General features: G+C 40.9%; 1 protein-coding gene across 1 annotated transcript in view; it reads right to left on the reverse strand.

Moving 5' to 3' along the window:
- oc90 (otoconin 90) overlaps positions 1–23,082 on the reverse strand; it is a 29,100-nt gene extending 6,018 nt beyond the window's left edge. The window contains exons 1-17 of the mRNA XM_030074767.1: positions 22,959–23,082; positions 21,788–21,856; positions 18,145–18,319; positions 17,469–17,575; positions 16,113–16,244; positions 14,587–14,634; positions 11,648–11,713; positions 9,034–9,144; positions 8,199–8,282; positions 7,848–7,943; positions 6,787–6,927; positions 6,664–6,714; positions 5,204–5,380; positions 3,166–3,282; positions 2,153–2,266; positions 1,879–2,046; positions 282–542 (exon numbers count right to left, since the gene is read on the reverse strand). Of these exons, the coding sequence (XP_029930627.1) occupies positions 282–542; positions 1,879–2,046; positions 2,153–2,266; positions 3,166–3,282; positions 5,204–5,380; positions 6,664–6,714; positions 6,787–6,927; positions 7,848–7,943; positions 8,199–8,282; positions 9,034–9,144; positions 11,648–11,713; positions 14,587–14,634; positions 16,113–16,244; positions 17,469–17,575; positions 18,145–18,319; positions 21,788–21,856; positions 22,959–23,082 (2,041 nt within the window). The remainder of the gene's footprint in view (positions 1–281; positions 543–1,878; positions 2,047–2,152; positions 2,267–3,165; positions 3,283–5,203; positions 5,381–6,663; positions 6,715–6,786; positions 6,928–7,847; positions 7,944–8,198; positions 8,283–9,033; positions 9,145–11,647; positions 11,714–14,586; positions 14,635–16,112; positions 16,245–17,468; positions 17,576–18,144; positions 18,320–21,787; positions 21,857–22,958) is intronic.
- Positions 23,083–24,711: the final 1,629 nt, after the last annotated feature.

The raw sequence follows: 24,711 nt of genomic DNA on the forward strand, positions 1-24,711 counted from the left end.
TTTCTTTTCTGGTGGCTGATCTGCCTCACTCTGCCTGTTTCAACACATTTAGGCTGAAACTGCACTGGAAACAAGTGGGATTATCTAATCCCACTGGTGGATTTTTTTACACTGTTGGAAGAAAAACTCTGAAGATCAGACTGAATGACTTAAGATGGAGATTTTTTTTTTTTTTTTTTTTTTTTTTTCAGTGCTTCCTGTATAAGTGAGGTGGATTTAACTGGTGAAACAGAGGATCAGAGCTTTAATTTCTTCAGTGTTCAGACATCAGAACTGTGTACCGGCTGCGTCTCCTTCCTGCGAGCTGTCCTCCTCCTCCTCCTCCTCCTGCTCACATGGAGGTTTGTCTGTTGCTGCAGTCGTCCCCCTCTGCTCCTCCTCTTCCTCAGAAGCCTCCTCAGCCGTCGTGTGTGATGAGGCCTTCGGAGGCGGCGGCGTGGTCGGCGTGCCCGTCTCTGATCTCGGTTTGAAAGCGGTGATCCGTCCTGCCCGTGTGGTCTGGTGGGCGGGGCTCCCTGAGGTCGACGTTCTCGGCCCCCGGCCTGTTTGAAGATCAACCTTCAGATTAACTTCATCGAGTGCCTCTGTGTTTCTTTTGCTCAGGAGATAAACTGCTGTTGTTTGATTTGAATTTGAATTTGAATTTACCTGAAGGTAAAGGTATTAGTTCACCCGCAGTGCAACAAATTATTTATACATTTATGTTTTCTACTTCTGCCCAAGTGAGTCTCTCCATCCGGACAGTTTCTGTGTGATTTGTTTTTTGTGGAGCTCAAACCATAAAAAGTTACATGTAAAAAAACTCAAAAACACACACAGATTCATTGGGAACTATTTCCTGCCAAACAACATCAGCAAACTGTATCCATCCGCCCCAACAAGTATGAATTAAAGGCAGACAGATACAGCTTGCTGGTGTTCTTTGGCAGGAAATAGTTCCCAGCAGCTCCTCTGGTGCAGTCACATCAGGGCTGAAGGCTAATTTGCTTCCCGTCCACGGCTCCATGAGGCAGGAAGAAAATAATTTGCCTCGAGTTCAGCTGAACCCGGAGCTGCAGACTCTTCTCTTTCACTGATTCTTGAGAATTTGGATAAATCACGTCCCACTAAGAAAAATGCTATTTCTGTTGGAAATTTACAACATTTTAATGAATAAAAAGAATCAAGGGCATAATCAGGGGGTCCTTTGCACATTTGTAAGGTTCTTTTATAGGTTTATTTTTAATTTGTATTAATTTAATGATTATATGTTGGCCCATGGCCTACAAAACCAGTTGTCCTCGGATAGGAGATAATCATTTCAACTTGATTAAAACAACAAAAAGTAATAATTTCATTGAATAATATCTTTATCACATGAAAGAGTACATCATAATATGTATTGACTTGAGTGGTAAAAATTTTGGAAATGTATGTTTTAATGAGGCGACTGTCACCACCGTCAGATTAGTGTCACCACCGTCAGAGGCAGTTATATTTGTTTTAAATGAATATGCTTACAATATGTTTCTTTGGTGCTGTTGAGTTATTAAAGTAATAGTCTCTTTAATACAAAAATATGTTTTTCAAATTAAAAAAAACATTACGGTGACGGTGTTGACAAAAACAAAGTAGCCTAATAACTGAAAAAACGCCTATTTTATGAAAAAAATGCAAAATGAGGACCTTGGCCTATAATGATATACCTTCAGATTTTGTAATTTAACTCACTTTTTTTTTTTTTTCAAAATTAAAACCTGTTTTATCCAAATTCCAAAGAATCAGTGCTTTATTTGTTCTCACTGGATGAGCAGCTGATTGATCCCTCAGATGCAAATTATAGAGATGTTTTAAAGGTTTAACTGAGTAAAGAGTTCAGGCTGAGGTGCGTCTGCTCACCTCGGCTCAGGTGAACAGCAGAGGTTGTCGGTGTGAAACCCTCCTCCGCCGAGTCCTCGGTCACGGTCGGACGCGACTCCGACGCCACAGTGGATCTAACTGGCTCGGTTTCTCGGGGCGACGGGCTCGTTGAAGACCTTGTTGTTGCCATGGTGATGACCTCCCGACCTGGAACGGCGGCCGACACCACAGCTCAGCGACGGCTTACAGAACAACACAAAATAATCCCGGCTTCTGGGTGAAAATAATGATGTTTTTGCATCAGTGTGCTGACCTGCGGTCGCCCCGCGTGGAGAAGCTGTTTCCTCCCGGCTGCCGTCCTGCTCCGCACTCTGATCTGAGGTCAGCGGTGTGGCTGATTTAACTGCAGAAGTGACAGCTTCCACACCTCGATGAAGAACAGAAGCACTTTAAAAATATATATAAGTTCCTACCAGTCACACCGAGCGGTAACAAAAAAACTCCCTCTTATTTTTTTCTTTTGATTTTAAAGTCGATGTGGTCATCTGTGAGTTGAGTGAGTTTCATGAGTTAGAAAAACTTCACGACGTAATTTCAGAACCAGGCCGGCATCAGCAGGCTGTCAGTGGCACCGCAGAGTTCAATTTAATGCTCTTGTGACCTTTTAAGACAAGTTTTAATTAAACCCAAGACATTTTTGAACACATCATCTCGTTCTTTTTCACATGAGCATCGCAGGTCGCCGTCACGATGAGTACCAGGCTCTATATTTGGTTCAGTGCAGAGGTGGGAATATGGTCTGTTATTAACTAGATGATTATATGGACTGTTATATCCGTATGAGACGGCTGAGGCAGGTCAGCATCAAGGCAGGATCAGGGTTTTATAACATGTTAACTCTAAATTCTAAACCCAAATTTAAGACTTTTAAGACCTGATATGTGTAAAATACAAGTTAAGACGAGACTTAGGACTTGCAGACGCACCTGGCCCAGGAGAACACAGCGGGATATTTGAGGTTCGATTTTCTTTGTCACTTGATGGATCAGTTTAATCAAAAGCACTCGGCAGGATGTTTTCGGAAGGAGAGTCCAATTATGAACCCAGCCGGTGTTCAGGAATCATTTAAAGGAGTTTTTTTTTTTTTTTTTTTTTTAAATGTGTTTTGTTTGATATCACACCTTGTGTTCCCCAGTCAACAGGACTAACATTCATTTGGTGATTTCCAGAAAAAATGGACTTGTTTTGACAACGATGTGTCCCACAGTTCCTTCAAAGGAGTGTGTGTGTGTGTGTGTGTGTGTGTGTGTGTGTGTGTGTGCTGACCCGCCGGAGGAGGTAAAGGCCTCCTGGTTGGCAGCGTTGAGGTCTCTTCAGTGTCTCGGGAGTCGTCTGTGGCTGCGGAGGCCGGGCCTGGAGCCGCGGTCACCAGAGGCTCCTTCACTGCTCAGAAATGACAGAACAGAAAAAAAACAGGCCTTTCATGTCTCCGACTGTGTGACCAGAGCAGCATGAAGACCAGGGGCTCCCTCTGTTTTTAACGCTCAGAGCCTCATGTGGAGGGACTGTCTGCCTCCACAGCCAGTAAACCTCTACACAGTGAAATAAACTAGAGAAGTGCAGTTTCTGGGGAAACTGCGTGGACAAGCTGGAAGAGTAACCGTGGTACGTGGTTTCCGAGCAGAAAATAAAATGTATCATGAGAAAGGAAAGGCTTTGGGCTTTCAAACTGTGTCAAAATTATTTTTCAACTCCCAAAAATGCCCACCCTGGAGCGAGTTGAAAAAGTGTGTGTTTCTCCTTCTCTCTCCAGATTCTGGGTTCTAGATATAATGGGAGTCTATGGGGGAGAGAGCTGGCACTCCTGCCTCGTTAAGTGTCACCGTTTAAAAAGTTGAAGCTACTTTGCTTTTGTATTTACATTTTTCAAAGCAAAACTAGTTTTCCTACTACTTTACCTGAATTTGTGCATGTGGAGTAAAAATTGTGGCCAGGAGAGCAAGTTAAAGACCAAATTTTTGGACGATTTTTCAGGGCTGCTGCACTCTAGCTGTGATGTCACTCACTCTGGCACTCCGAACATTCCGCCATTAGTGAGTATTGCGTCCGAAATTCCAACTTCAAACTGGAATTGCGGAAAAACGCAAAGTCGGAGCGCCTTGAAAATCGACGCACCGCTTCTCCTCCACAAGACACACGTTTTTTGTATTTGGTGCGAGGACGCAGGTCAAAAGCTCTGCGCCCTGGAGCCTTCTGAAATTTTGGCCATTCATTTCGGATGGCCGAAATTTTCCGTAAAATTGGAATTTTGAGAATTCCGTGAGTCGGATTCCTTATAAAAGTAATAGCACACTATTCCCAATCAGGCCGCACATTTTCCCAATTCATTGTGTGGGCCTAAACCGAAAGCTGCGGGACGAGTTACGCGCCGAAAAACGGGGTAAAGAAAGAAATAAAAAAGACGAATAACGTGAGTGTGCAAGCAGACAGCTGGCCCACTAATAAAGTCAAAAGTACTTTTAAGCTCTCAAAGTGCTCATCATCATTAGGATGAACTTACTCTGTTTAGTAGTAAAGCATTACTCTTACGTCTCATGTGAGTAAATCAATAATGTTGGAAAGAGGACTAGAAATCACTGCTTCTTACTTTGCTGATATTTTACTTGAGAAGAAGGAAAAGTTCTGCTGTAAAAATCAAGTAAAAAGTACAAAGTAGCTCATTTCAGATGTAGTCAGAGTAAAAGTTACTTTTTAGAAACAGTAACTTTGTGAGATGCTTGATGATGTTTACCAGTGAAAATCTAAAAGGATGAGGGCACAAAATTCAAACTAGATTTTTTTTTAAAATTCAATTTAAATTAAATCTGGAAATTCAAGGTCTAAGGAATAATTTGCATCCAATCCACCAAAAAATAAAAACGATGACTCTTGTCATTTCTGATGCTTACAGGTAGAATCTGTTCTCTGTGGCGGCCGTCATGAAGTTTAGTACAATACCTGACTAAATGTAAAAGTAAAATTTCTAACTTTTAAGTAAAGAAAAGGTACTTCATTACAGTAATGTGAGTAAACGTCATTAGTTCCTTCCACTCCTGCAAATCAGTAAACATTCTGTGTCATTTGCTGAACATGTCCTTTAAATTCTCGTGGAATCTGCTGTTACCAGAAGGAACCTCATCACCATCAGCTCCTCGACCGGCTACAAAACCATAATCAGTTTACAAATCGATTGATCGGACGTTCTGAGTGGCATCTCGTTTGTTCCTGTGGTTCCATCTTTCTATCTTTAAAACTACACCACATTATTCTGAATTTATACGCTTCACTGTCAGGATGAGGCGAGACTGGTTACACCGACGCTCACCATGCTCATTGTCTAACTCCTCCTCCTCCTCTCCATCATCATCATCATCATCATCATCATCACCATCGTGATCCTCGGCCCCGCCCCCCTCAGATGACTGGTCAGGATCACCTGGCAGCTCCGTGGGGGTTGGACGGGGTTTTGCTGACGTCGGTGATGTGGTTGTGTCAGCGGCACCTGCAGAGACATCAGCTGATTTCATATGAACTAAAACAACATTTCCACTAAAACATACAGACACTTGACCTTTGACCCTTCCTGAGGTCGGACCCCCACAGCCCGCCTCATTACAGAGGGACGCTGAGTGTTTTCTGCCCTCCCTGAGGAACTGAACTTAGCAAACTCCACATCGTCTTTTAAATCTCCTCAAGACTTTTACAGGAGGCCTTTTTTTTATAGCAATCTGTTGTTTCTTATTGTGTGGATTAAACCTGAGTGACGGCTGCAAACGTAACGTTAAGTAACATGAAATTTAGTTGTGAAAACTTGCAAATTAAAAGTAACTTGTTAATAACAATCAGCTGTGAAGTCAGTGCTGATTGAGTCTGAGTCTCCCCGACAGGTCCGGGTTCAGGTTCTGGCACATCCAGATCTTTTTTTTTTTTTTGGTTCAGGCACAAATTTCTGGACGGGGAAGAGCTCCAGTAGGCAGAGCTTTACTCTTTTTCTCATTGGCTGAACTAGACCTCAGTGGGTGGAGCCAAGAAACAGTAAAACAGTAAAATCAGACTGAAGCTCAGTGACAAAGAAAAGAGTTAAGTGAGGAAGAGGCTAATGTGGTGAAGCCAAGGCCACTTCACTGACTGCAAAATACAGTCATCATACAGGTTAGCCTGTTAGCCTGTTAGCTTCCAACATCATGAATGAAAGAAAAGATCTGATTGCCATTTATATTTTTACCCGAGTTCCTTCGTTGTCATTTAAATTTGCCGTTTAACTAATTCAGGGTTTGTTTTATTCAAATCTTGTTCATGTTCTGGAGCCCCGGTTCACCTTCGTTTAGCTGTGGACCTTCACATGAAGTGATTCTGCTGTAGGGACCCTGATATGAAAAGTTTTATTTTAAGTATTAAATTATTTAACTGCCATACTTCAACACAGACAAACAGCCAAATAGTCCAAACAGTGACATTAAAACTCAAACAGACCACACACTGTTTTGTAAAAGTTCTAGTGAATCAAATTAAGCTCAACTCCATTTTATTTTTCTGAGAACGGCACAGAAGCCCCGGAGGGACCTCTGGAGGTCCCCGGACCCCACTTTGAAAGCCACTGAACAAACATGCAGGTTGAAAAACTGTGGCTCTCTGGCTCCACCCACTGAGGTTTAAATCGACCAATGAGATTGTTTCTGCCTCTGGGAGAAGTTTGTAAAACTGAAAGCACAGTTTGCACGTCAGGCCTTCAGACACGTCCATGTCTCGACTGTATGAAACCTACAAAACAAAAACCTTTATCACCTTCTGGGGCTAAATCTGATGACAGTAACTCTTCATCATCATCCTCCTCCTCTTCCTCCTCCTCCTCCTCCTCCTCCTCCTCCTCCTCCTCAGACGAGTCCTCCACAGCGGGTGGCGGCTCGCTGGCAGACGCTGTAAAGGTGTGTGATGTCGGTGGCGGTAGCACCTCCATGATCTGCATGTTTTCACCAGCAGAGCCCAGTGGATTGTGGGTAGTCATCATCATCATCAGTGTTTCTCTGTCATGGTCGACAGAAGCTGAGCCTGTAACAGAGAAGGTCACAAAGCGCAGCGTCGTGTGAAACGACGCTCTGTGGATATTAAAGCTGCTTTGGATTTCCTGCTGATGGACTCTGAGTTTCTCTGTTCGGCAGCGACCCAGCTCTTCTTCTTCTGTTTATTCCAAACAAACAAACTGCATCACTTCCTGTGCAGCAGGAAGGAGTTTCCAGACCCTGCAGCTGTGTCCCAGTTCAGGGTCTGCATCCTTCGAAGTCGGCATTTGAAGGCCAGTTAAATCACAACACTGCTCGAAGGCCTGTCCCAACTCATCCAAAGTCCAAGGATCCTTCAAATGCTCCTCCTTTCCAGCCGTTGGTGGCCGATTCGGAGGATGCACCGCGACTATCCTTCTTGGGCTCCCGTATCCCAAAATGCTTTGCGTGCTGCTGTTCAGTCTAAAAAAGTTAACTGAAATGGCCACGGTGGCATCTAAATTCAGATTTCACTATTATAAAATATTGGGTTTTTACTCATTTGAACATCCAACGCCATTCATGTTAAACCAGTTTCTCCCTGTTAAAGGGTTTTTTTAGGGAGTTGTTCCTCATCCGATGTGAGGGTCTAAGGACAGAGGATGTTGTATTTTTCTGTAAAGCCCTTTGGGACAAATTTGTAATTTGTGATTCTGGGCTATACAAATAAATAAAATTGAATTGAATTGAACCAAAACTTTTTTTTTACTGTTTTGTCTTGTCTGACAGAAAGAAACGTTATCTTTCTGTCTCCAGAGTTTGTTGTCATGGGAACGGCGGTTACCCGACCAGGAAATACTCCGAAGGCTAGACCGTCTCATTTGGTTGACGGGGAGGACGCGTCGTCCGAAGGCCGCGGACTTCGAAGGATGCAGACCCTGAATTGGGACACAGCCATTGTTTTCAATCTGATACCTGTTGTTAGCTCACCCAGGCTGCCTGCTGGAGGATTGTGGGTAGTCAGATCCTTATCTGTCCCTGAGTGTCCGAGCGCCGCCTCCGCCTCCGTCTCCGAGCCGGTCAGATCTGCAAAGCGGCGACACGTCAGAGACGGGCGGGAAACACCGGAGCCGAGCGACTCACAAGCACGAGCAACAGGAGGGAAATGAGTCAGCAAACAGCCTGTCACCACGACGACCATGGCGGTGACACACCGCAAAAACAACAACAACAAACAGCAAAACAACAACAACAACACATCACTGTGCGAGGAGCTGACATGCAGCTTTAATCAGGATGAAGACGATGATGAAGACGATGATGAAGATGACGCTGCTGTACCGTGTGTGAGGGTCACGTCGTTAGAGGAGGTGTGTGTTGACTCCTCTTCCTGCTCTACAACAGGTTGGCCTCCCTCTGACTCCCCTAAATGACAACACACACAAAGCACATTAAACACACACACACACACACACACAGCTGCAGCTATTGATCCTATCCGTAACTGATTGGTTTTTGGTTGACTATCACAAAGCCTGATGGGAAGTGAGGAGAGCCCAAAGTGATGAGGTCAGATGTCTTCATTAGTCTGACCAGCAGCCAAAAAAAAAGAAAAAAAAAGAAAAAATTAATTCTTTAACTTTTTATAGATGTGAACGGAAAAAAGGAAGACAGTCGGATGCTGGTTGGAGTTTTTACATGAATTAATTTCTGTCAAACTCATTAATCAGCTGATTATTTCAACACTAATCTGTGGTGACAAATAATAAAAGCTGGTACATGTTGTGTTGCTGAATGTCAGTTACAACAGCAAAGTAAGTCTTTTAATTTGAATCCGAGGAGGCCATGGATGGGCTTTTATTTTGAAGTGTTTAATTTAACCCTCTAATTTAACCTTTTTAGTGTTTGATAAAGTGACAGCTCACACACAACACGTGCTTTACAATGTGGACCACACAGGCAAGACACACAGACATCACATAAGCCGTGTGTGTGTGCACAGTGTGTGTGTGTGTGTGTGTGTGTGTGTGCAGTGTATGTGTGTGAACCTTGTGTCTTTAACAAACAGGCCCGGCCTCTCTCAGCTTTACTGCCCAACAGACCAACAGCCGTTTTTGGCTCCTCTGGTCGTCATGGTGATAAATCGGTAACCTGGGGCCAATTAAAGCGAGCGTACCTGCCAGTGCGGACTGGGGGGAGGGGAGGGGAGGGGGGGTGATGAGGTCACCGCTCATCCCTGCCGCGTCGCTCCGGTTTTCCACTCCGCCATTCATCAGCCAGTCCACCTCTGTGACGGATCCAGAGAAATAAAACATGACCAACATTTGACCGTCGGAGTTATGGGAACAACCAGAGACAGAGCACACCGCAAAAACTCAAAATCTTACCAAGATTATTTGTCTTATTTCAAGTCAAAAATGTCTTATTCCTAGTCAAAATATCTCATTACACTTAAAATAAGACATGATCACCTCACCTGTTTCATTGGCAAAATTTGTTTCTTGTTTCTAGCTAATTTTCACTTATTTCAAATAAATTTTCACTTTTTCCACTGGAAAATTTTGCCAATGAAACAAGCAAATTTTCACTTGTTTCAAGTGAATTTTTACTTGAAACAAGTGAAAATTGTCTATAAACAAGTTACTTCTGAGGTGATGTCTTATTTTAAGTGTAATGAGATATTTTGACTAGAAATAAGACATTTTTGACTTGAAATAAGACAAATAATCTTGGTAAGATTTTGCGTTTTTGCAGTGTAAGGAGATATTACACCCCCAAAAAAAATGTGATTCCACCTCCAGGGGGCGACGTAGAGGGTAAACCTGGGCTAATGAACAGCCGCTGCTTCAGGAGAGCCATATTTTTCTGAGCTCAGATGAAGGAAACGTGGAACATTTAGGAAGCAGATGATTGGTTCTCCTGTGGTTCTGCAGCCAGTCAGCAGCACAGAGCCTCAATCTGCTCAAACTCACAGCATTTCACAGCCGTGGATTATAATTTCAGTTTATAATCCTGTCTGCAGCAGAAATATTGGGGCCGTGGAACAACATCAGTCATAACAAATGTAGAGATGCAGTGATCATTAAGAGCATTTAACCCCATTGAGCGCCATGTATTCTGCTCTGTTTATCAAGTACAGCGGTCCCTCGTTTATCGCGGGAGTTACGTTCTAAAAATAATCCGCGAAGTAGTCAGCTTTATTTTTTACAATTATTCTAGATGTTTTAAGGCTGTAAAACCCCTCACTACACACTTTATACACTTTTCTCAGACAGGCATTAACATTTTCTCACTTTTCTCTCTTGTTTAAACTCTCAAAGTTCAAACCTTTGTGGAAAAATAAGTCCAGTATTATAGAATGAAACCACAGATCAAAACCTGTTTTCAGTTTTTGTTGTTTGTTTTTTTTTCAGTTCCTCTGCCTTTTGGGTGCGACCACAGGTGCCTTTGACGGTGCAGAACGTTTCGTCGACATTGTGGGTTTTGTTGGGGAGAAAACGTGCAAACATGCAGCACTTCAGAGTCACACTGCTAAGCGATCAAAGATTTACGTAAATTTGGCCAGCTGAACGCATTCTGTGCTGTACAGGAGACATTGATTGATTGACAATGGTCTACAGTCCCTTAGCCAATCAGGACGCAGAACCCCCCCCCCCCCCCCCCCCCCCAAAATTCGCTCAAGTGTTATTGTTAAAATGCAGATAGTAATGTTATTGTTTAATTTTTTTTTTTTCCTCTTCCCTTGTGGATTTTCGTTTGTTGTTTGTTCTGTATCACTTTGTACCAGGATTTAGGAAGATATGAAGGTGGTGCTAGCGTTCACTGGTGTCTGCTGGTACTCTACTCATTTATTATTTTATTTTATTTTATTCTTATTTGTCTGTTTACTCATTGTTGTTGTTGTTGTTATTGTTGTTTTTTGCTCTTGCTTTACCCCACTAATTTTATTTATTTATTTTTATTTTATTTTCATTTATTTATTTATTTATTTATTTATTTATTTATTTATTTTTTGTTTTGTTTTGTTTTACCTTTGGGCTGTTGTTGCTGCTGTTTTTTTTTTTTTATTATTTATTTATTTCTGTTTACACTTTCTGCTTTTGTTGTCTATCTGTACGCTTGAGTAAGGTCAATTACTTCCCATACACTCTTTTAGCAAAGGTCTAGGGAAATAGAAGATCTTTGTCAAGTTGTAATGAAATGTATGGTGAAGATGGATGTTTGTTTAAATTTGATATTATTATTTCTATTAGACCTACTCATTAATTACGTTTTGTATTGTAACAGACACAGGGTGTTTCACTTATATATATATGCCATCATTGTTTGACAAGAGAACTATGTAAAAAGATGAAACGCAAATGATGGCTACAAATAAAGTATTAAAAAAAAAAAAAAAAGATAGTAATGTGCGTCCTCTCCTGACAGCCACTCGACCCAGAATTCACCTGTGCTGCCGGGCAGCGGTGAGAACAGGGCGTGCTGCCTCTTGTTTCACCTTCACTCGGTTCGTATCGCTCTTGTCTGAGGCTGTGTGGGTTTGTTTTTTCAGGGAGTAAAGAGGAGTGTGCTCAGGCTATTTTCTCAGTGAAGCCCAAGTCTCTCGGAAATCCTACAATGAGGCTTTAAGTGGTTTCGAGGGCCCACGTGGCCGAGCGTCCTGAAATGTCACACGGCAAAATTGCACTTTCCTGTTCTGTTTTTTTTTTTTTTTTTTTTTTTTCTTTTCTTCTCTGACACAGCGGTGAAGGGCTGACAAATTGAACTCAAGCGCAAAACAGGGCTTTTACCTGCTGACAGGTGGGACGAGTTGGAGAGCAGGATGCTGCCAGACTCATTTTCTGCTGAGAGCACATCTGAGAAGGAGAGAGCAAGGACAGACGGCGTGAATGGATTTACTCTGTGCATCAGTGCATTGATCATATCAGGCACACTGCTCTTTTAGTTTGCACCGACAGAAGGATTTCACACTGGAATCAACAAGGAAGCTCCACTACAGCTCTACTGATGACTAACACTGTCCTTATTCTTCATAAACATAGATATAAAATAAATATTGCTTCATGTTGTTGCATATCTGACAATTTCATTTTCTTTTTATTGTAGGTGACTATTTTTGTTTCATACGTAGAGTTATTTTACTGATCCTTACATTTGGCTTGTTTTTGTCTTTGTTTTATTGATAATTTTTATTTTTATTTTATTGTTATTTTTATTTATTTTTTATTTTATTTTTATGATTTTTATTTTTATTTTTTTATTTTTAATTTTTAATTTTTTATTCATTTATTTATTTATTTATTTATTATCTTTTTTTATTTATTTAATCTGTAATCTGTGGATACTGCTGAAAAACTGCAAATTTCCTGCGGGATGAATATGAAGTATCTATCTATCTATCTATCTAAGTGCTGATTTTAATTATTGCTTCTTTTCATTGTTGTTGTTTTTGCGTGGGACCCCAGGAAGATAAGGGACGACTTTCTGGAAGCGAATCCAGATAAAGACTAAAAAATAAATATGATGTACATCAAGTAAAACATCCATTACTTCATAATGATAGTTTATGATAACAACTCCTATTTTTTCATATCCTTTTAGAAATAACCTGAAATCATGGTTAAAAGACAATCAGTTATGTGACCATACTCCCAAACTCATGCTGTGTTTCATGTCTTGCTGTCCTCAGTGTTTTTATGAAGTGTGTTAAGTCTTTTATCTCGGTGCCTGTCCTCACATCTGCCCACGGACTGACGCTGAAAATGAGTCAAGATGGTCAAACTGGCACATTTGGAGAAGTCTTTATGAATGTGCACTGTGCCTGTATGAATGAATGAAAAAGTAAATAAACAAATAAATAATCAGTTCCCTTTGAAAATGAAATCTGCTGAAAAGCTGTAAAAGGTCTTAAACGTACACGGAAAATTAAAAATAATAACCTTCACTGCTGTAAAATGATCTCTTCATGAAACTGGGTCGTCTGAGCAGAGGAAAGGCGCAAATAATGTTGAAATTGGTGCTGCATGACCAGAGGAAACAGAGAACAAGGGGCTGTTATCTTCTGTTATCTTCCCTTTGTTCACATATACACCAACATTTATGACTGAGCGGGTCGAGAGGCGGCTCATTTTGGTGAAAATGAGCCTGTAGCTCGTTGCAGCTCGTGTGTCTACATTACTGTGACAGGAAAGAGGCGTTATTTGTGTTTTAATATTTCGCTTATGGGTTATTGATCCAGGAATGTCCAACTTTAGGGAAACCCGTCGGGGTAGATGGAGCAGGAGGCGGGACACACACGTCCGCCCGCTCGCTGTGTCTGATCCACTCACAGCTGGACTCGCTGCATGCTGGTGCTCTCATCTCAGTTAACACACACACACACACACACACACACACACACACACACACACACAGCTAATGTCGCTACAGCGTGCAGTGTTCAGTGTTTGTGTGAAAGGGCAAATAAACTGATCCATATTGTTTTATCATCGTTAACTGCATATAAACAAAAGATTCACAGTTATACATTATATATTGTGAAATAACCAATGTAAGTATAATATGAACTAGTGCTATTACTATAGTTTCTATTACTATTACTAGTCCTGTTAGTAGATCTGCTAAACTACTTATTTCTAGTTCTAATGCTTTTACTACTCCCAGTTCTACTACTGCTGATGTTAGTACTGCTTATATTAATGATGCGAGTACTACAACATCAATCTGCTGCAATTAGTACTACTACTACTAGTAGTACTATTAGTATTGTGAGTTTGGCTTCAGTGCTGTTAACCCTTTATTAGGCAAGTGACTATTTTACATATCAGCCTACATATCAGGCCCATCCCCTGTCTCAGTTAGTTCAATAATCATTTGGTCTTCACCCAGCCAATCAGCAAAGATCGCTCTACATCCCAGGTCACATGATTGTGGCATCTGACCAATCTCAATGGCTTTGATTTTCTATAGGAAAATGAAAATTTTATAAAAATTTTATAAAAGTAATAAAGTCCTGTCATGTTCTCTAATAACAGTCTAGGGTTGTTTTTTTGAATTTCAATGTATTTCAACGAGTGCCCTATAAAGGGTAACAATTACAATTAATGCATGTGCTGTTACTAATATTTCTAATTACTACTACACTTACTGATCCTCCTCCTGTGGTTGGTGAACAGTCGGAGTCTGTACGGCCTGTTAACATTTAATTTTGAGTTGTAAGCCAGCGGTAGCGGTAACTGTTGATTAAAAAGGTAAGTTAACTTCGTGACAAGCCTCCAGCAGCCTCTGAACTTGGCTCCAGCACTTTAATAGCCTCCTGTAGCATGACTCCTCTGGTTCTTATGACTCCTCTAGTTATTTCAGACACTGACAGCAGCTCGGGCAGGGCACAGCGTCTATATTTGGTTCCTGGCAGATCAAAGCTACACTGTACAATCCACCGATTTTTTTTTCCAGCAGCTGTGCGTGGGCAGGAAACCGCAGAATTAAACGTCAAGAGGTCATTGTCTTAATTGGCTGTGAAGCACGGAGGTGTGACTCAACAGTCTGCCTTTCTACCCAATCAATTGATTTGACATCGGCGACCCGCTCGGGATGCGGCTGACGTACCGTCTCCTCCCGTTTTAGGAGGAGAAAATGACGTGGCAGCTTTCATGCTCTGCTCCTCTTTGGCATTAATTGCGAGATGTGACGGTTTTGGTTCGGGGCGGATTGACGTCACTCGGCTCACCTGTTCCTGTGAAGGCTCCGGCGGTCCCCGCGGTGCCGTTAAACCGATCTGCTGACACAAGACGGAGACAAAGTAATGAGAGGCAGAAGTTTGAGATGAGATTTAGCCTCCAGTGTCAGGTGGTGCAACAGATGGAAGACGTTTTCATTTTGGATGATCAAACTGCCGGTGTCATCACAGTTCACGCTCTCTCAGATGTGAGTTGTTTTGATGTGATTTAATGAACTCAGTGTTTGTAGCTTATTGAGTCCCTGTTCCCTTCAGTGAGCAGGGTCAACGCCTTCTACTCAGTTTGATCACACTTTGTTCCACATTTCTTTACATCCTTAAACCGCATTACTGTGCACACAGGCTAATACTGAGGATGAGATATGATAAAGTATGTATTTCAATTTGATTTCATGATATTGTGCAATTTGAGATACCTTTGTTTTTTAAACACTGGACTATGGAGAACAGCTGACTCATCTTTCCAAAGACAATTATCATGAGCTCGTCAGTCAAAGTGACTTTGAGCTTTCAACATTTCTTGCAGACCTAAACACAGAGAGCAAGCAGCAAAACACAAAAGTGTTGTGTTGTTTTTTTCCTGAAGAACCTGAACCTGCTCGTGTCCAACTCATCTTTACCTTCTAAATGATAAAAGTCACAGTTCCTGCAGACCTCTGGTTTAATGTGTGGAGGGTTTTTTTTTTCTTTCAGTCTTTAATTCCTGTGATGACAGGCTTTACTCCCATGGTGCCACGCCAGAGACCCGGAAGTCAATCTTTGTTTGTGTGGGTCACACCGCCATCTGGTGGGTTCTGAGTGGACTTTAGCCTCCTTGAACAAAATGAAACTGTGTCCAAAATATGGATTTTTTTTTTTTTTTTTTTTTTTGTAATCCCAGGTGGCCTTTGTTAATACTGATTTATTATTCCATGAATAACTTTTTATTTATAAACTGTAAAAAATAATGACAAATTCTCATGGGAGGGAGTGATGTCCTCAGATTGCTTCCATAGTCTGGCCAACAGGAAAAAAAAAAAGTATTAACCCCTTAAAGACTCTGATTTTGTAAATCCAGGGTTAGGATTATATATCACTTGTATATATCACACTTGTGTTGGGTGTAAGACTCAAAGCCCAGATGTTACTGTTTTCTGGCTGCAGCCTGTTCTTTGGACTTGTGCTCTGGAGGGTGGAAGCAGGCGGCAGCAGATGTGTTTCCACCAGATCAAGTCATGAAGCAATGAGGATGTAGAACAGAAAGCTTTTCCTCTCTGAGTGGTTTACAGTGTGTGCTTATTGTCCAATCAGTTTCATTATCCATTCTCTTTTCCTGCACATGTGCACATGTAAAAAAAATAAGCGTTCAGCAATGCAAGTAAGTGGTCAGGTTTCTCCAGCTGCAATCCACCTGTGCTAACAGGCTTTCTCTTAATCTCGTAACCTGATGATGAAAAACAGCCTTCACATATCTGCCTGTACATGGAGAATGGTGTGATTACTGAACACAGTGAGTGTGATGTGATGCAGCTGAACACCTGTGTGTCCTGCAGCAGAGCAGTGGGACTCGGCCAGGCCCGTCATGGCTGAGTTGTAGGAGCTGAGAGCGAAGCAGTCGACAGCAGCCTGGTCACATTCACAAAGCCTCTGCTGGCACCAGTCGCCAGCATCTGGGAGACAGAGGGCCAGAGGAGACAGAGTGTGTGACGTGACTGTGAGAGAGCGGAAACAAAATAGTCCAGTCATTTTATGAAAAAACCTAGGACAAATTGCAAGAGAAGCAAACTCAACTGATTTTGTATCCTCAGTTTGTCCTGAGTGAGGGAAAAAAAGTCCCAAGAAATCCCATTGGTGGAAAGTTTTGAAAATCACCTATTTATGACCACATATTACCAAAAAACACTGTTTTTGACACACAGGGGAAAGGGATCAAAATTTTACTTTCAGATATCACTATAAAAATTCACAAGTTGATTGCACACACAAAGACAGGAAAAAAAGTCAATTACAAGTTCTTTGAATTATTCTGTTTACACATGCATATCACACATTATCTGATTTGATATGCACTAATTGGAATATAAGGAATAAATGCCAGAAGAGACATTTAAACAGTGAATTAAAAGGTTACTATATATATAGTAACCTTGAATTAAAAGGTTACTACATAACAGTGAATTAAAGGGTTACTGTATATATAGTAGCCTTTTAATTCACTGTTTAAATATCTGTTCTGGCATTTATTCCTTATATTCCTTATTAGCGCATATCAAATCAGATAATGTGTGATATGCATGTGTAAACATCATAATTCAAAGAACTTGTAATTGACTTTTTTTCTTGTCTTTGTGTGTGTAATCAACTTGTGAATTTTTATAGTGATATCTGAAAGTAAAATTTTGAACCCCTTTCCCCTGTGTGTTAAAAACAGTGTTTTTTGGTAATATGTGGTCATATAGAGGTGATTTTCAAAACTTTCCACCAATGGGATTTCCTGGGACTTTTTTTCCCCTCACTCAGGACAAACTGAGGATACAAAATCAGTTGAGTTTGCTTCTCTTGCAATTTGTCCTAGGTTGACCCAAGTTTTGGCCTAAAATTACTGGACTAAAAGGCAAAGAATACGCCTACAGCTGTCGGCATTCAAAAAAAGCTAATATACATGGACACTCAAAATAAAACCTCAGGAAGTACAACGTTATTTCTGGAATAAAAACAAAACCAATTCAGTGTCTTTATTCTTATAATACAGCTAACCATTACGGTGAAGAATATACAGGGGGCGCTGGAACAAGTAAAAAATTGATTTTTTTTTTTTTTTTTTTTTTTGTCTTTTAAGGACGCCATGTCATCTATTGAACAGTTAGGATGTAGAGGCTGTGTTGTTGTGTTACCACAGCTGCTGTTGGCCGCAGAGCAGGTGAAGTTGTTGGACAGGAGTACCAGCTCCTGCCTGCAGGGGGCAGCGCTCTGGTAGCACAGCCTGTGAGCAGAGCAGCAGCTACAGGAAAGAACAAGAGAGGCGAAAAAAAACAGGGAATGACAACAGCTTGATCATAAAAATCCAGACTTAATTTTCCAAAATGTTAAACATCCATTTTGCTCATTAAGACATGTTTTGTATCTGCACTATACATAAACTTTTTCCCAAGAATATCAAGTTTTCACACTTTTTATACTGTATATACTATATAGTGAACATTTAAGTTGCTTCCAGTTTCCCTGCAGGATGTTGCAGAAGCTTTTTGGAGGTTAAGGGAAAATAAAAAGCAGTTTATTAATTTAATTAATTTGAAGTCAGAGGGGAAAGGTGTGTTTTTTTTCTAACCCCAGAGACTCAAAGATTATATTTCAAACATTTCTGCCTTTCAGATTTCATTTACCAGCCCAATATGCTGTTTTGCAACAAAACCCCCCGTGTACCTGAGTCTCAGATCCCAAGCCGTTTTGCACGTCTGCTCCACCCGCTGATTTCAATTTCAGTTTAAAAAAAAACAAAAAAAAAACAAGGCTAAACTGAATAAGAGCAGAAAGCGCCCCCTGCTGTGATCTGGACTGGATCTCACTTACGTGTCCAGAGGATCGACGGGGTTTCCCGCCGCCACATATCTGCAGGAGCAGCCGTAATCTTCCATATCGCGGGGACAAAGTCCCGTCGCGCAGCGGAGCTTCAGAGCGAAATTCAGCAGCGAAGGGAAATTATCGAAGACCGAGTGGAGCCACGTGAAGCGCAGGCCGAGACAATCTGCATGAAAGAGGAGAAATGAGACTGAAAGCGAGCAGGGAGGCACCCGAACGACAACGCCGCCACACTTCTGCCAGGGAACAGAGGCGCTAACACAGGAGACAGCAAGCCCCAACATTTTCACGTTTTCCAATTCGATTCCCTCGCTCCGGCAGGTGGGGAGTGGAGTGATTTAATCATAGATAATCCTGTTGGGAGGGTCCTTTCCAATAACCAGAGCCCAGAGAGGCATGCCGTGCGGGAAATGATTTAGGCCACAACTCTCCACATGCCACGCGTCCTCTCGGTGTGCATCAGGACGACGTGTCACAGAACATCAGCGGCTCTGAGTCGGTCGACCTTGGACGTCAACAAAGGCAGGAAATGTCACAAAGATTCACTGATAACGTGGCTGGTTGGTGAAAAAGGGACCCTGCCATCATGACGGCCAGCAAAAGAGCAGGTGACTTGGTAAATATTAGCTGCTGGATGAAAAAAATGGAGACTGGGCATAATCTGCATGTGCCGATATGTTAAATCTAAACTGTTGCTCCCAATATACACTTTTCCTTTGTCAAATGAGCAGGCAGGTAAGTGTAAAGGTAAGTGTAAAGGTAAGTGTAAAGGTAAGTACGATACATTTGGTCTTGTGCCAAGCTCAGTTTCAATCAGGAATATATTTGGTTACATGACTCTAACAGACTCCTTTAGCTTAGATAGCAAGCTGCTGGTGTAAAAAAAAAAAAAAAAAAAAAAATCAAGACTTTAATTTATAGCTATTAAATGTTAACAGAACTTGGAACAGGTAAGTCCAAGGATATTTCTCTCTGCAGATGCTAAAATGAATAATCTGGTTCCTTTTGTGCATGTAAATGTTGTATATGAGAGTATAGAGTATAGAAGAATAAAATAATAATAATAATAATAATAATAATAATAATAATATGGATAAATTAATTTAGAGAAGGCATGTTAAGGCATAATATTGACTAAACTGATTTTTTAAGACATAGAAAGCAACCTTGTGCCAGGAAGAGACAACCTGATGGTACGTTCACAAATAACTGTAATAACATGCAAATAAATAGACTCAAACACAGCGTTCTGGATCAGCTGCCAGGGGAAGCCCTGAGTAACTAATGAGGATATTTCACCAGAATGAAACAGAAACTAGAGCAACATGGACACAAGACCAATGAGAATGTGTCACTTTAATTCTGTGTTTATTACTGAGGTTGTAGTTTGCAGAGGTCTGCTACTGGACTGCATTATACTGAGAGGTGTTTCTGATTTTTTGTCCTCCTGTATTTATATACAATGAGTGGGGACAGAATAGTGGAAACAGCTCTCAGTAAAGTGCAGTCCAGTCCAACAGCAGCACGAACTATGAGCTCAATGCCAAACACAGAAGTGAATGAACACCTCTGTTACCGTGACAACAAGACAAGCTGAGCATTATAGGCTGGACTGGATTGGATTAGATTATACAGGTGGATCTGATAGAGCGGACACTGAGTTTTAAAATACTCTACACATTGATACCTGGGTCAGCGGCACCAGAGCAGAGCGGGCTGAGGGATTTTTAGAGCATCAGTCTGAGGTCAACCGAGCTCCAGATTTAGATTTGAATGTCAGTGCAGCGGCACAGACGTGTCACTGAGGACCAGTGGACTCTGGACAGACAGACTCACTTCAGAATGAAAAAAAAAAAAAACAGTGTGATATCTCCACAACACACCGCCTGGCCAGGCAGCCTCTTTATTTATAAGATGAATGCAGTATTTTGGAAAGTAATTAAGCCGACATGGTCTTGAAGGCAGGTCAGGTTACTCTGACACCGGTTTTTCAATTTGCAGTCAAAGGTGCGTTGCTTGTTTTTATCGGTTTTATTCTGGTTTTAATCTTATTGGTGCTGCTCTGTCTCCACCTCTGCGGCTGTAGTGACGTCCTGGGCTGTGGCTGTCCATGATGCTGGAGTGCAGCCTAAAGGGATTTAATCATTTGCTTTGCTAGACATTACATTTTCTTTACATGCCAGCTTGCTTCTGAAATAAATGACGTGATCTCAACTTGGACTTCAGTTAGTCTGGTGGCTGGCGGTGTGATCAGTGTGGAGCATTCTTACAGGCCGACACAAACGACCGCCCTAATAAACCTCTTACAGAGCCGGCTTACTTATCCGTACATGGTGGCCACGACCAGTTTCTGATGATAACATGAACGCCACGAAAAGCCGATGTTGCTGAGATTTAAACATGAACAGAAATCACAGCTGCTTATGAGACAAAATGTAAAAGTTTCTGTAAGCAGAAAAAACAGCTGAGGCATTTCTCTCCCGGTGGAAATAAATAAAACAATAAATCTAAGAAAGAAGACATTAAAATAAATGTATAGTATTGACAGAGATCAGTAAATTCCTATACAGAAATATCGACATCCAGAAATTTTCTTCCAGCACCTGTAACCAAAGTCAATTTGTAATAACGTCAATGAATGCAAGCGACATTAACATCAAAGAGTAAGTACACTAATACAATATCCAGTAAATATAATAAATGTACCATTAATAAATACATTCAAGCAATATCTCCTGATTTATGTCTCCCATATTGGCTTACACAAGAAGAATCTTGATTAATTTGGCAAATTAGTCAAGTTCATTTCCATATTCAGTCTAGATAATTTGTGATAATAGTGACTCTTTGAATTGCATTGAAAAAACCTGTTGTCATCAGAGTTATCATAGTTTTGTATTTTTCATTAGTTTTTATTTTTATTTCACTTTAAATTTTTGTTTTCAGTTCAGTTCAGTCTCCAGAGTGGGTTTGCTGGTCTCAGGTGAGTTTTTCTTGTTTGAAAATGTTTCGTTGGAGTTGACTTTTTCTTAGTGTCAGTGAGTGTGAGTTAGTTTTCATACACATTTATATTTTATTTTGCTCAGATTTGTAAGCACACAACATCATTTCAGTTACTTTTTTTTTCAAAGTCTAAAGTCTAGTTTTTATTTTTATTTCTAAGATGCCTTTTCCACACCTAGCTACAGTTTTTAGCCTGGTTTCAATGACCTATAATAACCTTGGTTGTCATGTGTCTCAGTATACACACTGCAAACCTCCACCAACACAAACTTTTTTTTTTTTTTTAAGAACACCCTGATTGCAATTCCTGCGAGCACAAACTGAGAATTTGTCAGTTCTATTAGGAGATGATGAAAAATGAAGGCTCTGTCATCATTATTGATATATTTCATCACTGCCAGCTGGATGATGTGGCGAATCGGGCAGCTGGCCTTCAGTCTGACCTTCCTGTGCGGGGAAAAGATCATTTCCCTACAGGAGTCGCATCAACTCGTCTTTTGAACGGAGTGAACTCACAAATCACCAGCCCTGTTTGGGTTATTGGTAAATTAAAATCGAAAGAGAAAAACAGTTCGCAGTTCAACAGTTCATATTTCACGATGTTGTTGATTATATGAAGTTTGATTCTCACCGATGAGGTCGTCGGCGTTCTGGCTGCCGCTCTCCGGGTCGGGGCAGAAGATGGAGCTTGTGGAGATCGCTGAGGACGAGGAGACAAAGGTTACAGATCACAGCACGTCTGGCACAGACCATGACTCAGCAGTGTTGAGACATGATTAAGCAAAACACCACGACAGGCCTTCAGTTTGTACCTGCCACCAAACCACAGCCCGGATGTTATTTACTACAAACCACAGAGGGAAGTAACTCATCACATTTACTCAAGTTACTATAAATGAGGAGCTTTTTCATGTATTTGTACTTTGAGTATTTTTTTTAAGTCCCCATGAAATGACCTCACGACCTCTACTTCCTGTAAAACAGAGTACCTTAATTAGCAACATCAATTTCAACCAATAAAAACCTTCACAACTCTTTATACATCCTCTTTCATTCACCTTATCCTTTCAAAGTAAAATCATGTTTCTCTGCCAAACTCAGATCCTGATGGTTTGAGTGATCCTTCCCTGCACCATGTCCCACCCAAACTTCCTGTTTCAACAGGAAATACATCAAATCAACAAAGTAAGAGTCCATTTTATGGGAGCTTGTGGGACCTTTCACAATAAAAGCTCAGGCAGCAAAAATGAGAAAAGGAACCTGCTTCTGCTTTGTTGGTTCTACTTTTTGTCATTTTCCAAATTTCACAATAAAATCTGCAACATGAAAAACTGCAGCGAGGACCATTAAGACTCAACTGGTCAAAAATGTGGAAAAAACGTGTGAAAAGGGGGAAAAAATATCCGTGATGATGAGAACTATGTAGACTCCACCATCATATAATGTGCTTATATCACATTTTAGGAGACGCTGGCTCTGTGAATATTTTTCAGTAAACGACTATGCAAAACTTATTTATTCAACGTTGGTTTTACAGCCTCAGAGCCACCTGTACGTGGCAGCCAATCAGCGGAGTGACACAGACACAGAAACAGTGACGCGGCTCCTGCGAGGCTCTCGACCAATCAGATCGCTTAAAAACAAAACATCCGTTAACTGAAATATGAATAATTAAAAAGACAACAAACTGAAAGTGGACTGTGTGTTTAAAATAAACTAAATTACAGAGGAAATGTCCTGAGTTTTTTTTTTTTTTTTTTTTTTTTTTTTTATCACAAAATACTTTTTCGGACTTTTCGGACCTTTTTGAATCTTGACAAACACCCCATAGCAGTGGTCCAGACCTTTACGACCCTCCATCCTGCAGGTCTTGGTTTTGGCTCTACTCTTGCACACCTGACCCAGGTAAGGTCCACACACCTTCATGCTCAGGTAGATCTGTTTCAACCAATCAGCATGAAGCCCTCAAATGGACAGGGGCTGCATGAGGACTGGGCAACGACTGCCCCATATTACAGAAAAAACACTACAACTACCCGTGTTGTCCATACTGAACATTTAATACGTCATCACTAGTCGGGTTTCCATCCAAATACATCGCAAATTTTAACCGAATTGTCAGAAAATCGGCAAAACAAAAATATTTGAAGTTGGTTCATCGAGGTGAGAAATAGGTGGCGCTAATTGATAACGTGATGACGTGTTACAGGCGCGTCAGTCAAAAATCAAAACTTTGTTGTTTGCATTAATATTGTTTTCTTTATTTAGCTCAAGAAAAGTTAAAGTCTCTTCTCTGGTCCAAGCTGTTGTTGTCGTCTGCCGCCATTTTTCCTCCGTCCAGTGGAGCGGAAGTCACGTGATCATTAACGTCACCATTTATTCGCTAAACCTGTTTCCATAGCAACTTATTCACATTTTCCTTTTATCGATACACCAACTTTGCCAACCCCCTAAGCGTAAAAACTTTTTTTTTGCGGTATTTGTAGATTTTTTTTTCGAATTTTCAGTGTTTCCATTCAGGGTTTTAATGTGCAAATTGAAAATGCGAATAAAAACAGGTGGATGGAAACCCACCCAGTGTCAGTTTGTGTGTTTGCGCCCCTGGTCTGAGCGGAGCACAGCGCCCCCGTGTGGCTGTGTTGTGAGTGTGTTGTCGTGCACGCAGTTTCCTCACCGTGAGGCACGGCAGACAGCAGGAGGATCCACGCCGGAAACATGATCAGTACCTGCATACACAGGGAGAATTATTATTATTATTATTATTATTATTATTGAATTACCAACTTTCAATCAGCTGCAGCTGTTATTATTATTATTGCTGCAGACAGTTGGCTTGTAAAGTTTACACTGGGAAGAAACATTCAGCAGTTATTTCTGAGTTCATTTTCATGTGTTTTATTTTTATTAGACTCATTCTTTGCTGTAGATTTTTTCCCTTGAACACTCCATTTTTAGCTGCTTGTAATTTTAATGATGCATCGATTTTTAAAGCCACAATCCACCCACACGACATCCTTCTCACGCTGCTCTGTGCTGTCTTTGTTTTGAACTCATTAAGGTGAGGTGATGCACCAGTTGTGTTTTTCTTGGCCGCTTCGATTGCTAATTTTTCTGTAAACCTGACCTGCAGATACCGATCCCAGCCGATTCTGATTTTCATTAATTTAATATGATCAAGAGTCTACATGAAAAAAAATGTACCTGTAAAGCGAGTGTGGTGATGGCAGGGTACTTTTTTCACCACCACCCTGTAAAACAGTTTTAACCATCTCTAAGTCGTCGCAAACCGTCCAAAATTACATGATAATTTCTTTTTTTACAGTCATTAATAATGGTTAAAAAAAAAAAGCCAAAAAAAAAGCTTCAGATATAAATTCTCATATTTTTATGTAAATATTTACTTCAGTCTAAAAAAAATCTTGACATTTGTATGCACTATAAGCTATTAGCTGTTAGTGTTAGGAGGTCAAACACTGTTGATATTCAAATGGTTTTCATCCCACAATTTTTTCGGGCAGTTTAAATCGTCCGGTTCTGGTGTCGGGCCGATCGATC

The sequence above is a fragment of the Myripristis murdjan genome, chromosome 17 (assembly GCF_902150065.1).
Source record: "Myripristis murdjan chromosome 17, fMyrMur1.1, whole genome shotgun sequence".
Lineage (NCBI taxonomy): Eukaryota > Metazoa > Chordata > Actinopteri > Holocentriformes > Holocentridae > Myripristis > Myripristis murdjan.